Source organism: Danio rerio, chromosome 2, assembly GCF_049306965.1.
Source record: "Danio rerio strain Tuebingen ecotype United States chromosome 2, GRCz12tu, whole genome shotgun sequence".
Lineage (NCBI taxonomy): Eukaryota > Metazoa > Chordata > Actinopteri > Cypriniformes > Danionidae > Danio > Danio rerio.
Window position 1 is genome coordinate 57,677,501 of NC_133177.1, and position 14,666 is coordinate 57,692,166.

Consider the following 14,666-nt stretch of genomic DNA (forward strand, 5'->3'; position numbering starts at 1 on the left):
GGGCTAAAGTTGGTTTTATATTCGCACATTCGGCCTTAACTCCTTAATAATGTAATTTCATAAAACTATTCCTTGCCAATTTTAAATAGAAATTATTTTAGCAGCAAATGACTATTAAAGTACTACATTGTTCACAGTTAAATAAATAGTGCTAATGCTGTTTTCAAGTCATACTTGCGTGATATTTTAGACCGAATATTTATATTACCATGGTAAACAAAATGGGGACCGTGTTAAAAAACCATCACTGTTTAAAATTAAACGAATTTGCGAATATAAAAGCAACTTTACCTCAAAGTCAAGCTGTCAGTATGGATGATCAACGACAGAGAGTTTGGTTATTTGTTTAACTTACCGCTATCTGTTAACCTTACATTAAATTGGGTAAAGTTAGTTTTATATTCACACATTCCAACTTTCTCCTTAATAATATAATTTAGAGCTGCACGATTCTGGCTAAAATGAGGATCGCGATTTTTTTGCTTAAAATGAAGATCACGATTTTCTCACGATTCTGTAGATGTAAAATAAAGGTATGGTAAAAACAAACATATGGCACAACATCAATAATAATATTATGTGTAGGTCTACTGGTTTCTACAAATAATTCTATTCTACTTATAATAATTCTGATGTTGAATTATTATGTTTGAGATATACGCTTGCAATCTGTCATTGACAACATTATTAGACAATTTTATTCACTAGTAAAATCAGACATTTGCCATTATCAGATTATTTTCAACAACATATAGGCTAGAGTAGTTATACTTACACTGTAAACATTTACATTTTCATGAAGTGCACACTTTCGCTTTCATTTTGACTGCTAAGTGCTTGTTCATACTCCGCTCGCAGCTCCCAAACGATCACTCTGTACCACAAACTGAATATTATTTACAACTTTGTTACCTGTTGCTCACAACATCTGCAGGTTCTGTTCATTAAAGTAGACGTGCGCGCGTCTATCATTAAGTAGAACATGCGCGCCCTCTCGGTCATAACAGCTCACGGTTAGCAGCTCACGTCACGTGTGATTTTCCGGCCGCGAAAACATCATTATATGAAGACAAAAGTGACATTTTTAGGTGAATTATACCTTATAAATACATTATATGACTCATTCAACATCATTTGGAGTGGTCCATGTCACTGAGCAACGTTTGTGAAAGAATGAAAAGACTCGTGCAGCGGCCTTTTCTTTTCTCCTGAACATGAAAATATGATTGACAGAATCGTAGAAATGCTGGATTAAGATCGTCTAGGGCAGGGGTTCCCAAACTTTTCAGCTCGCGACCCCCAAAATAACAATGCCAGTGACTCGCGACCCCCAATATCCTCTGAGGTGGTTATAAATACAGAAACCTTGCATGCAATGGCGCACACACACCAATAAACCAAAGTCTATTCTTCATTTTATTATTTTTTTAAATGTATGTTGGTGCTGTAAATGTGCCAGAAAGTTTAACCTGGTCTTATAAAATCAATCTGCTGCATCTGACACTATTACTGAGTCTTTAATATAATGTAATTACCTGAGGGGTCGCAATCCAATAGAACTAGTAACTATAAGCTTATGAAGTTACTATTTACAGTAGTGTATACAGTAACTGTAAACGACAATTTTTTTAGTAGGTTATGGATTAAAATGTTAATTCTTATGGTTTAATAAAAATAAATTGATTTTTGGAAATCACCAGGCGACCCCCCCTTCATTGTCCCGCGACCCCTCTGGGGGTCCCGACCCCCACTTTGAGAACCACTGGTCTAGGGCAGGGATGGGTAAATTTGATCCTCGAGGGCCGGTGTCCCTGCAGAGTTTTGTTCCAACACTAGTCAAACACACCTGAACATGCTAATCAGTGTCTTTAGGATCACAAGAAATCTATAAGCAGGTGTGTTTGATAGGGTTGGAGCTAAACTCTGCAGGACACCGGCCATCCAGGACCGAGTTTGCCCACCCCTGGTCTAGGAGGTCGAATCGAGTTCGCGATCTTTTAACGATTAATTGTGCAGCTCTAATATAATTTCAGAAAAGTATTCTTAGCGAATTCTAGATAGTGAAATCTATTGTCAGCCGATGACTGTCAAAGTGTCTTGTTCACTGTCAAATAAATAGTGCTAATGTTGTTTTCAAGTTAGTCTTGTTTTTGAATCTGCCACTATGCTGACAGATAGGCATATGTAGCTCCGCCTTCTTTTGAAAAGAGCACAATCTCGTTTGAATTCAAAGCAACATCGAAATTTTGGGGACATCGGAGACTTATTTTACATCTTGTAAAAATAGGTCCCCTTTAAAGCCAGATTGGATAGCAAAGATGATGGCAAATAAAAACAATGCTGAACATCTGTTATGAATGTGAACATATGGATATTAGTTTTTAAAATGATTAGTGTTTTTAGAAAAAATGCAAAATAAGTAGCTAATAGTTATATGAATATATCAATTTTATAGTCAGCCTTAGCTATGTTGTTGGTATGGACATTTTAATTCAGATAAATAGTAAAACAAATCAAAATGCATTCTAAAATACACAGTTGCACTAATGTGGGTTAATGACCACTGTAACATGAGAGCTCGACAACATTGCAGAGGTCACTCTGGTTGGTCCTGACAGTGTCAACAGAACCATTTCAGCAAGACGTTACAAAAACACTTCTGTAAAAAGTATATCACTGTTGACTTGTTTATTTTGATGCAAGCAGTTCAACTGATCTAGTTTTAAATTAAACAGTTTTCCTCATGCCCAACTCCTCTGTAATGTCATTAACTGACAGATCTGCGCTGAATCAATCTGCATCAGTCACATGAACAGCGACACATTTAGAAAACATCCAAAACATCTGATTATAGTGATAAAACTCTGCCTTTGAAACAAAAGCAGTCACTTTTACCAGTACATAAAAGCATGTTTGGCCGCATGTTTGTCAGCACGCATGTGAAAACTGATACAGCAAGGTTTCTTTCACTCACTCATGACGAGCATTCATATCAGATTAGTCGCATGCTAGCTATACAAATATCCCAAAATAGCCAGACAGGCGTTCACACAGCTGCTGCTTTCTGCTCGGTCATGCTTGTGACCGTCTGTCAAGCCCAGTTTGGTGTTCAATATAAAGCAGGAATATTGAGATCTATTTTATAGTCCAGGGCTGAACAATATCCCCCGGTTTCACAAACAAGGTTTAAGGCTAGTCAAGATTAAATTGCATGTTTGAGCTGTCTCAACTCAAAATAACTTGTGATAAGATGTCTTAAAAAACGTCAGTGTAGGGCTGCTCGATTTTGGAAAAAATCATAATTACGATTACTTTGAGTATAATTGTAATCACGATTATTCTAAACGATTATCAGTTGAAGCCAAAATTATTAGCTCTCCTGAGAATTTAGTTTTTTTAAATAACTATTTCCCAAATTATGTTAAACAGAGCAAGGAATTTTAACAGTGTTTCCTCTAATATTTTTTTTCATCTGGAGAAAGTCTTATTTGTTTTATTTTAGCTAGAATAAAAGCAGATTTAATTATTTTGAAAGCCATTTTAAGGTCAATATTATTAGCCCCCTTAAGCAATATATTTTTTGATTGTCTGCAGAAGAAACTACTGTTATACAATAACTTGTCTCATTACTCTAATTAAGCCTTTGAATTGCACTTTAATCTAAATGCTTGTATTTTGAATAACATCTAGTAAAATGTTATGTACTGTCATCATGGCAAAGATAAAACAAATTAGTAATTAGACATGATATATCAAAACTATTGTGTTCAGAAATAAGTTTAAAAAAACTTCTTTCCATTAAACAGAAATTGGAGGAAAAGGGTTGCTAATATTCTGGAGGGCTAATAATTCTTACTTCAACTGTGTATGTATATATATATATATATATATATATATATATATATATATATATATATATATATATATATATATATATATATATATATATATATATATGAGGGTTAATATGAATAATCACTAATCACCGCATTTTGACACCTATTTGACCATTAAAGCGATCATGTTAAGATTACTTTAGATGTCTGCGCTCCTCTGCTCGTCTCAGTGTGCGAATGAGACCGAATGCTTTCACGCTTTTGGTATTTGATGCAATAATCGTTTATCTCGATTAATGGTTTTTCATAATCGTTAGAAGCCATAATTGAAATCAAAATCAGAATTTGGATTAATTGCACAGCCCTACGTCAGTGTCATTTTTTTTTTCTCCTGGTGCACTCCAGTAATATATTTTTTCTAAGGCCATTTTTACAAATGTGGCTTAAACAGCCTAATTTAACTAAGGCCTAGTCCTGGCTTTTTGTGAAACTGGGCCTATATGGTTTGAGCATCAATATTGCAACGTGTGCATCTGTAATAGTCACTTCACAAGATATGCAATGTTGAGTTATAGAATTACATTTGACCAGAAACTTTATCAAAACAAGATTTGTGAATCATAATTAAATGAAAGTTTATTGAGTGGAGGAACTATGACGTCAATTTGTATGCAAAAACCCGGAAGCGAGTAAGCATTTTAGCAGTTCTAATTCCCAAAGTCAATGAGTTTTTTCAATGGAATCTCAGTAAATAAGGATTGTGGCTAATACAAACTCAAGATACTTTCACGTTTTGTTCTACGATATAAAAAAACATTAGTTACAGTTAGGGCTGGGCTATTTTTTTTCGATTAATTCGAATTTACGTTTTAAGACGATTTAATTTTGAATCAAATCGAGAAATCGCGATTTTTAAAAAATATATATTTAATACATTATAATGGCACCTATGCGCTTTGGTTCACTCTCTGTATGAAGCAGGAAGCACACCAGAAGCGCCTCTCGGCGACTCGCCGCGCAGCACCACGCAGCACCATGGATTTTAGAATTCTAAACAGGTTTCAATACACACACCGGCGCCGATTCAGGACGCAGGTCATATTTCAGCCGGCCCACAGAGCTGGTTAGCTGAATATCTGATTAGTTTCATGTTAAATATCATGCAAATGTGCGCGTTTGGTGTGTAATAGTTTAAACCGTCATTTGCACGCCGTGTCGCATCGCTTCTGGTGTGCGACCTGCTTGACTGCCGGTTAAAGCGTGAAGTCATGTAGGATTTTACTTGTTGCATTAGTCTGAGTCACGTCTGTGTGGATTGACAAGACATTCCATCATCAATTCGATAAACTCGATCTCAACATGAATGAAGGACGTAAAAGCCTGCCATGCAAAAAACCATGTCGACCTTTTGGTTTGAACACGAGTAGAGGTGAGGGCCAGTAGCAGTGAAAATGAAAGTACCCGCCCCCATGACGTCATTTAGCGGACCTAGTTGAAAACCAGACAGATCAGGCAGCATAATACAGAGAGTGGAGCAAAGCCCATCAAATGATCTGTATTTAAAAGGGGGGAAAAAAGAAAAATAGATTATATATATTAATTATATATATTATTTTATATTAGACACACATCTGGTGCTTGTATTTACTCCTGCAATACGTCCACAACTTCACACATTGGGTTAAATTAGGCTTTACAGTTTTCATGTTCAGTCCTTTTCTTCTACTGCAGCTTTCTTCTAAAGGCAGCAGCTTTAAAACCTGACATTCAATCAAAAGACAAAGTCAAAGCCGAGCTGACAGCCAATCTTTCCTAGACTCAGCAAAACTTGCAAAAAATACCTCTGTATTCCTGCAAGTGCAATATTTACACAAATATTTCTTATTCAAATCTTTAGTAATGCTATTTAACTCGTGAATTTGTTTTACATTTATTTACACCTTGACCGATTTTTTTATGACATGGCCATTAAAAATAAAAGTTACTTTTAAAGAGAACGTTACTTTAGTCATGTTGTTGTAATGTTTTGAGAAGACTTGTAACACAATTAAAAAAAAAAATCGAAATCGTGAATCGGTCAAAGTTTATAAAAAACCTAGATTTTTTATTTTTTTTTGCCAAATCGCCCAGCCCTAGTTACAGCACACTCTTTTATCGGTTACGCTTATTTAAAAAGATGATTACTATCAAGTTGCTAAATGGGACTACAGGCGGTGTCGGAGACATTAAACGTCATCAAGCTGATTTGGTCTGGAGTGCAGCTCGCTTGTGTTGGGCATTTGGATTTGTCTGTTATTTAAGTATTTTCATGAATAGTATTTTATAGTTTGTAGTGTTTTTCTTATTGTTAATAATTCATATTGTGTGTAGATAATGCCTTCACTTGTAAAGGCTGTCGAGACGGACTAATTTGTTGATCATTTATTTTAATTAAACGACATTATGAAGATACTGCTTACCAGTGCTGTCTGTCTCTTTCCTGCTCTGAGTAATGCAAACGTGTGAATAAATGTGTAAAAATACATTTATGTAAACTGTCATTTTAACATGATCAAGTGATTTTTCGTACTTTTTTCTTCAAATGGAGACATTTATCTCTGTTATAACTGCAATATTTACACTCCTCCATATGTGAAGCTTATGTGACTTTATTTGTTGCTTTTCGCTGTATGTGGTGGCAAAAAGAATATTGAATGTTGTTTTGTGTCCATGATGGGACTTGCAGGTATATAGACATGTCCCTCACGCCTCATTTCTGTCGTCTGTTAAGGTAAGCAGGCTGCGTGCACGTGAGCGATACACGTATTTAAATATGTCTTATGATAATACTATGTAAGCAGATTTATACACACAGTTTTAAAACTTTTAGAACAACCGTAAAGCAAAACAGATGTATTTCCCACGTAAAACGATCCAAAATGCACGCAGGTCTATTTTTGCGTGTTTATTCGTTTATAATATATAGCGTTGATTATAATATAATAAACAGAGAGATGAACTCTTTGTCATGGACCATATTTCTGAAAAATAAGCTAGGAAAGTTGTCTGTAGCAGAGGGGTGCTGACATCACAGGCGAGCGCCCCGAGGGCACAGTAGTCCGTTTCTAGCCTAATGTTGGCTTTTCAGTTCTTGCGTTTGCATTTAAGATCCAAAAGTGCTCAAAGTTGAATTTTGGTGTGAGGATTATCCGGCTGGACAAAATGTGTAAGTTTAATGAACAGTGTTTGAACACAAAGCTTAATATTCGCAATCTTCCAAAAGCCTATGGGAAAAATCCTATGGAGTTTGTTTTTATATTCTGTGTGAAGTATGAGTATTGTTTCCTATTTTGCTCTATCGTTTATAGGGGTGTAACGATTTATCGTTGTACGATTTATTGCGATGCAAAAATGTCACAATATGCATCGTGGCGTCATGACGATTTCATTACGATATGACGTCCGTTTTCTCTTATTAGTTGAGCTGTTTGCACGTGAGCTACGTTCCACCTGCTGTCGCACGTGAGTTCAGATTGCAGCAGCAGTAATATTAGCAGATGAGTGGAGTTGAAATAGAGGATGGCCCATCCTCTCAAAATCAGACGTCTGGCAACATTTCGGTTGTACAGTCATTGCTTTAGACTCGTCCGCTTTTTGACACGCATACTGGGTCAAATATAGCCTAAGTTTTAAAGTCTTCACAGTGATTTACATACTTTGCACAGCGACATGGATACCTCCTAATGGTGTTAAAAGAGTTACATACTGTATTTATAATGTACAATTCACCCTAAAATATCATTCTGTCTTCATATAATGATGTGTTCCCGGCCGCAAAATCACACATGACGTGCGCTGACCGTGAGCTGTTACTACAGAGGGCGGACTATGATAGACGCAGTGAACAGAACCTGCAGGTTGTGACTAACATTCAGCATTCAACACTGTGACTAACATTCAACATTCAGTTTTTGGAACAGAGTGATCGTTCAGGAGCCGCGTGGGAAGTATGAACAGCAGTGGAAATGAAACCGAAAGCGTGCACATTATTTAAATAATCATATCGCATTGAGTTATGATTACGAGGAGCATGAACTCTTTTGAGTACAGAGGTACACAAAAATGCACGTCAACATGATACACTTGATAGCGCCGACATCAGCGACGCCGAAGAAATAGTAAACCTGCCTAAACTGCTGAAAAGAGCCACGACTGTCCTGTGTAATGAAAAGACGGCCACCCTGTCACTCATCATGCCCAACATGAAGACAGCCATCCATATAAACCTCTCAGACAGATACACATCAGTTCAGGATTATCTTATAGAACTGCTGATAACCTGGAAATGTAGATTGCACACACAAAAAACGCAAGTGACCAAGCAAAGCCTTAAACTCTTACTGTTAAGTTTTTAAATTGTTTTATTTTCCAGAGACAGTCCTGTTTAATTTATTTTCTTAAAGAAGGTTCAGTTTAACAAGTTGAAACAAAAGAAATACGTAAAAAATAGTTTACTTAGTAATTAAATTTTTTTTAAATAAAATTAGCATTTCAGTTTAATCTTCAATTTCTATTCCAAATATCGTGATCCATATCGAATAGTGAACATTATATCGTGATACACATTGTATCGTGAGCTGAGTGTATCGTTACACCCCTAATCGTTTATATTGTGGTGCCATAAAATAGATTGTTTACTGTACTCTCTTCCTCATTTATGAGCGCAATTGTGCACACCATTGCGGGGATGCAGACAAAAATGTGAAAAAGAGCATTATGAGAAATATTAAATGTTCAATTTTTACATTTTGCGTTTTATTTAGTGATATTTTATGTTGGAATGTTTTGTGCTTTTAATTTAATTTATATTAACTTATATTTCTTACATGTTGCATTATATATTAATCAATGTTACATTTTCATGTAATTTCAAAGATTGATTTGACATTTTTTATTGTTTCTTTTGTCTCTCTGTTTTCTTGAAGGTGTGGATTTTAAAATCAAGACAGTGGAGCTGAGAGGAAAGAAGATCAGGTTGCAGATCTGGTGAGTGCTGAGGAAGTGCTGTGTCCTTATCATTGACTCAGCCCACCGTGTCACTTCCTGTTCTGATGAAGTCGTTCCCCAACAAAGTCATAGATTCCAGAGCGGAATATATGAATGTCTTTCATGTGTCGAGGCTGAGATTACTCATCTGCATCTGCTTACTGTTAACATTTAACTAATGCACTGCCATTTGTTTTGCTATCTGAAAGCATGCAAATTTTAATGCAGGGGTGTCCACACTCAGTCCTGGAGGGCCAGTGTCCTGGAGAGTTTAGCTCCAACCCTAATCAAGCTCTTACTAGGTATACCAGAAACTTCCAGGCAGGTTTGTTGAAGCAAGTTCGAGCTAAGTTTAGCAGGACACCGGCCCTCCAGGACTGACTTTGGACACCCCTGAACTAACTAACAGAACTTGAGGTGTTTATGATTAATCTATGATCATTTTTGTCAATCCATTGTTTATCAAGCATTTTTGTGATTTGTCTGTAACATACCCATCAACCTTCCCGTTTTTCCCGGGATTCTCCCATAGTTTACTGTTCTATCCCGCTATCATCCCGTAAAGGTGTTTTCCCATATTTCTCCCGTATTTTCAGTCTTTCTCTGAACAGCCGAGCCTCCCTTTACGCAACCCATACCGCCGAACCACCAGGGGTCGCCCCTTGCTCAAAAACGTGAATCTGTTCTGTGCTTTCGCTTTGTTTAGGAATGAAAACACTTACAAATAAATCTTAAAAACGGCGCGATTCCATTTCCTTTTGATTACAGGTGCCGTCACCCATCCTATACAATCCTCAAAACAGTGATATAATGGTGCGTGACTGTCAGCTTACACGCTCCATAGTGATAAATAGACGCTGTTTCCCAAACGGATTCTGCGATTTGAAGCAGAGAGAAAGTCTGGCTTTTGGGTGTGTGTTTAAACAGACATAGACACATAATTAATAATAATAAAGTATAAGGATGTCGATCTTGATGGGGTTTTTTTCCAAACACAACTAATTTCATCTTAAATGAGCATAAAAAGTTAGGAAAGCAGGTGAATGCTTTTCATTATAATGTTAGATGTGTGCATTTATAAAGTGACACCTCTTATTTAATGTAGTAAAAAATCTTAATAAATAAGAGATTTGTTGCTCTTTAATCAGAATGTGTAAGTTATACAGTGGAGAAATGGCTAATGAGATTTGATAGCTTGATTCTATTTCTTTATAACAGCTTTTCATTTTATTAAGCTGAACTGTTTGCTAATGTATTTGCTGCTAATGTATATATTTATTTTTTTTTTGTTAATAATAATTTAGAAACTTATTACTTATTTACTGACCATTTAATTGTTTATTTAAAATGAAACAGCTTCAAATGAACACATTAAGTAATTTGGGGATTTTCTTTGGATGTTGATGGGTATGGTCTGTAAAAATGTTGAGGACTTCAATAAGAAACAATAACATTTGTATTTTCTATCAGTCATAAACATAAGATTGGTAAAAAAAATGTAATAGCTCATTTTAATTTCTTGGTGTAATAGCTCATTTTAATTTCTTGGAGTAATAGCTCATTTTAATTTCTTGGTGTAATAGCTCATTTCTTGGTGTAATAGCTCATTTTAATTTCTTGGTTCTACTATACTATATACTATACTATACTATACTAATTACTATAGTAGTGTGCCTGACTATCTAAGGCTAAGACTAAGGCTGATTTGAACAGTTTTGTAACTACAATAAATTGCACGTGAAAGAAAAAATATTTTCCATACTAAAAGGAGTTTTTGTCCTAACCAACACCTGAAATTTCTATTTTACCAACGCCTTTCATTCCTCTCTGCAAATCTTGTCATGTAGAGTGTTGTTAGGACAAGGGGTTACAATGTAACCTGCTCACCTAATGTGTACATTTGTAATATATATATTATTTCCTAATTATTAACAATCTCATGTGGAACTCTGAATCTGCATCTCATTTCGGAGGCTGCTACTGTCCACCAAAGGTTGCATTTCGGTTGCAGACACATGCTTTGAGACTCTTCATGACGGAATGAATCAAATACTGTGTTTTCCATGAAGCCAACTCGAGGTGGTGAAATATAATTGGCTAAACTGGCAGTGGGCGGGTTAAAGTGACAAAACAACAGACGTTCTGGCACGTAACGCACATTTTCAAATCAGAATATCTGACTTCAGCATTGTTTTTCAGATAAACAAGAATACTCACTTTAAATATCTACAAACATATTACAAGATTTTTATGCTTTAGAAGAGTCAAAAGCTAACATAAAGCACCTTTGATTGTGCAGGCATAACTAACCCTCTTTCACCTCCCTGTTTTTTTTTTCCTTCTGAGCCTAAAACTGGGCTGCTTCTTCTTTCACTCACAAACACACACACACACAAACACTTCTGCATATGTTTGCCTATGAACGTCACGTCTGTAACTCATGTCCACTCACATCCAGTTACCCAGCATCCTCGGCCCCTTGCCTCCTTCACTGTCCGTCTTAACTGCTCATTGACACGTGACGCCTCACCCTGCTCCTCAATGTGACATCATATGCTGTTTTGGAAAAATGCAGCCAGACTAGGGTTGATAAGGTACAGTACATTAAGGAGATGCTTATCAGTGATATTCAGTTCTTTTTTCTGCCAATCAAATGTGAATGATCTTGTGAATGTTGAAGTTGGCTGTAATTCTGCGTCTTTCTGTTTGACGTGTGAATGATTCATTGATGTGTTTTTGTAGTCTTTTATTAAAATCTAAAGTAAATTAAATTTTATTTCAGCTGATGCCACAAATTTGACTTTTTCAAGTTTCTCCTTCAGTCAATTGTGATTATAGAGACTTTTTCACTGATGAATCAATTCTCATTTTCTCTTTTAATGTAATATACAGTTGAAGACACAATTGTAAATTTTTAAATCTTTTTTCAAATATTAAGTAATATAAGTGATTTTTTTTCCGCAATATTTCCTATTATATTTTTCTTCTGGAGAAAGTTTTTTTTTTGTTGTTGTTTCTTTGATGGTAGGAATAAAAAAATAAATAAATAAACGAATTTAATAGGGAAGAGGTCAATATTATTAGCAACCAAGAGTGTTGCTAGGCACGGGCCCCCTCAAATCACACAACCCCCACCCCCAATTTTTTAAACCATTATAAAAGTTATACTACATAATACAAATGAATAAAATTATTATTATAAGCAGTATAAAAGTATTATACAATTATTATTCTAAATCAGTAACAGAAATCTAGACAAGGACAACTGGAGTGATACGCTTGGACAGGGCTATTCAATTGGTGACCCGCGGGCAGAACTTGGCCCACGAGGCAATTTGTTCCAGCCCTCTAAATAATGTGACCAAGACATCAAAAATAAATTTAGTTCAGTTGAAAAACGGCCGCTATAGTTAGGACATGACATGCATCTGTTCAATACAGTACGAGCTGCAGAGGCTGCGCAGAGCGCGAGTCACCTGAGTGGCGCGAGCAGCCAAAAACATTTGGATACTTCAGCTTAAAGGCTTCTCAACACCGTGTTACTGTTGCACGGAACGAAACTGCTGCAACTAAACAGAGTTACGCCACCTGTGTTTTTGCTCTGGACTTTTTTTTCCAAGTTTGTCATTTCCAATATTAGAATATATGCCAATATGCGTGCGCAAGCAGAGCGATGCGCTCGCGCCTTCCAGACGCACCATTTAGAAATCATCTCACGCCATAGCGGTAAGAGTTGTGCGTGGCTATCAGTGCAATGTAAACAAAAGATATGTTAGACAAATTATTATTAAAAAAGATTATGTATGTATGAACGCAGATGATAACAACCGTTCATTTAAATACTTATCTGATATAAAGCTTATATTTACATTAGACGTGATAACCGTGAAACCAGGATTATTCTTCAGATAATATAATCGTACAACCAAAATCTATATCCGTTGCATCCATAGTTGTTATGCAGTTCAAAACATAACATATGAGTGTGTCTGAATGTAGAAGAAGCCTACTTCAGCAATGCACTGCTTTTGTTTTACTTTGAAAAACAACATTTGAATGTTGTTAAAAAAGCCACATTGTACAATGCACTGATATTATGTAGTTTCAAAAAAAATACAACATATCAACGTCTTAATGAGCAAAATTACAGCATATGGGCTCTTATATGCTGCTGTGTCATCACTCATATTGCAAGTCATATCTCTCCGACCCCTCATTTGGGATGCTCTGGCCCCCATGACAAACTATTTGAATAGCCCTGCGCTGGGATTTTCTAAGCATTTTTTGCATGAATATTTGGAGGGGTTTGATTGGGCCCTTTAATAGTAACTCTGGGGGCCTCAAAATGTCATGGGCTCTTAGAATCGTCCTAACTTTGTATAATTTCTGCATGCATGCATCTGTTTTCGATTAAAGTATATTGCTTTCGTAAGCGTTGATTCGGTTTTACATAGAGAACAATGTCTTTATTCTGGGATTACCACACTTAATTAAAGCTGCAAGCAGCGATGATAGGGACCTCGCACCCAGGCTCACCGCCGCCCGGTAGCCTCAGGATAACAGAGAACAGCGAACAATATTAATTTCAGCCGATATATATAAAGAACCTGAGAAAAATCACAGATTTATGCAAAACTTCCTCCTGTCAGCAGGTGGCGCTATAACTGTGACTCAAGATCGGCATGTAGATGTCTTTAGGAGAGGCATCTCATCTAACCTGTGAATTTTCAGGCAGATCGGACATTGTTTGGCTGAGTTATAAGCCAAACTACCTTCTGCTATCAGGTGGCGCTATGACTGTGACTCAATATTGTTATGTGAATGTGTTCAGGGGAGGACTTTTATCAACCATGTGAAGTTTCAGGCTGATCGGACTTTGTGTGGTTGAGTTATGAGGACTTCCTGTGCCATGGCGAAGCGTTGAGGTTTGTCATGCTGCCACAGACACGCCCTTCTGTGAAAATTTCAGACCCTAACAAAATGTAATTGCTAGAACTTTCAGATAACAACCAACCAAACTTGGAGCTGATACGAAAAATTTTGTGGGAGGAGTTTATTACTCTGTAAATCATGACATTTCTTGTGGCCAGCAGGTGGCGCTGTAACTGTATCTGGATATTGCCATGTAAATGTGTTCAGGTCAGGACTCTTATTAAACATGTGAATTTTGAGGCAGATTAGATAATGCATGCCTGAGTTATAATGACTTCCGATTTTGTGGCGAATCGTCAAAGTTTGCGAGGCCGCCATGGACACGCCCATTGACAAAAACTCTAAAGCTTAACAATTTAACATCGCCAAGGCCTTTAGATGACAAAACCTAATTTTGGTGTCGATCAGATAAAATCCCTAGGAGGAGTTCGTTAAAATACAACGCCTGGAAATGGCAAAAATGCCACTTATTTGCCGCAGGAAGTTAAAAATATCCGACTTCTTGTTGGGTTTGAGATATGGCTCCAAGAGACTTTTTCGTATGTTTTGGCGTGGTTGAGGTGTGTGCCAATTTTCGTGCATGTGCGTGATTCGTAGATCAGGGGCTCGTCCGTTTAATTTTTATAGGTGGCGCTGTCGAGTCATTTTGCCACGCCCACTTCACTATTGTTATGGGGATGTGTTCGGGAAAGGACTTTTATCAAGCATGTGAAGTTTTAGGCTGATCGGACTTGGTGTGGTTGAGTTATAAGGACTTCCTGTTCCATGGCGAAGCGTTGAGGTTTGTCATGCCGCCACAGACACGCCCCTCTGCGAAAACTCTAGATCTTCACAATATATCATCGCTAGAGCTTTCAGATAACACCACTCAAA

At 36.7% G+C, this 14,666-nt stretch overlaps 1 protein-coding gene across 3 annotated transcripts in view; it reads left to right on the plus strand.

The window, feature by feature from the left end:
• The window catches only part of rab12 (RAB12, member RAS oncogene family), a 33,559-nt gene that overhangs the window by 3,625 nt on the left and 15,268 nt on the right, over window positions 1–14,666 (plus strand). For 2 of the 3 annotated variants that reach the window (XR_012387480.1, NM_001020630.1), the window contains 1 exon segment: window positions 8,801–8,861. Coding sequence is in view for 2 of the 3 variants with exons in the window: in NM_001020630.1 (NP_001018466.1) it covers window positions 8,801–8,861 (61 nt within the window). In the remaining variant the exon portion in view is untranslated. 3 annotated transcript variants of the gene reach the window in all.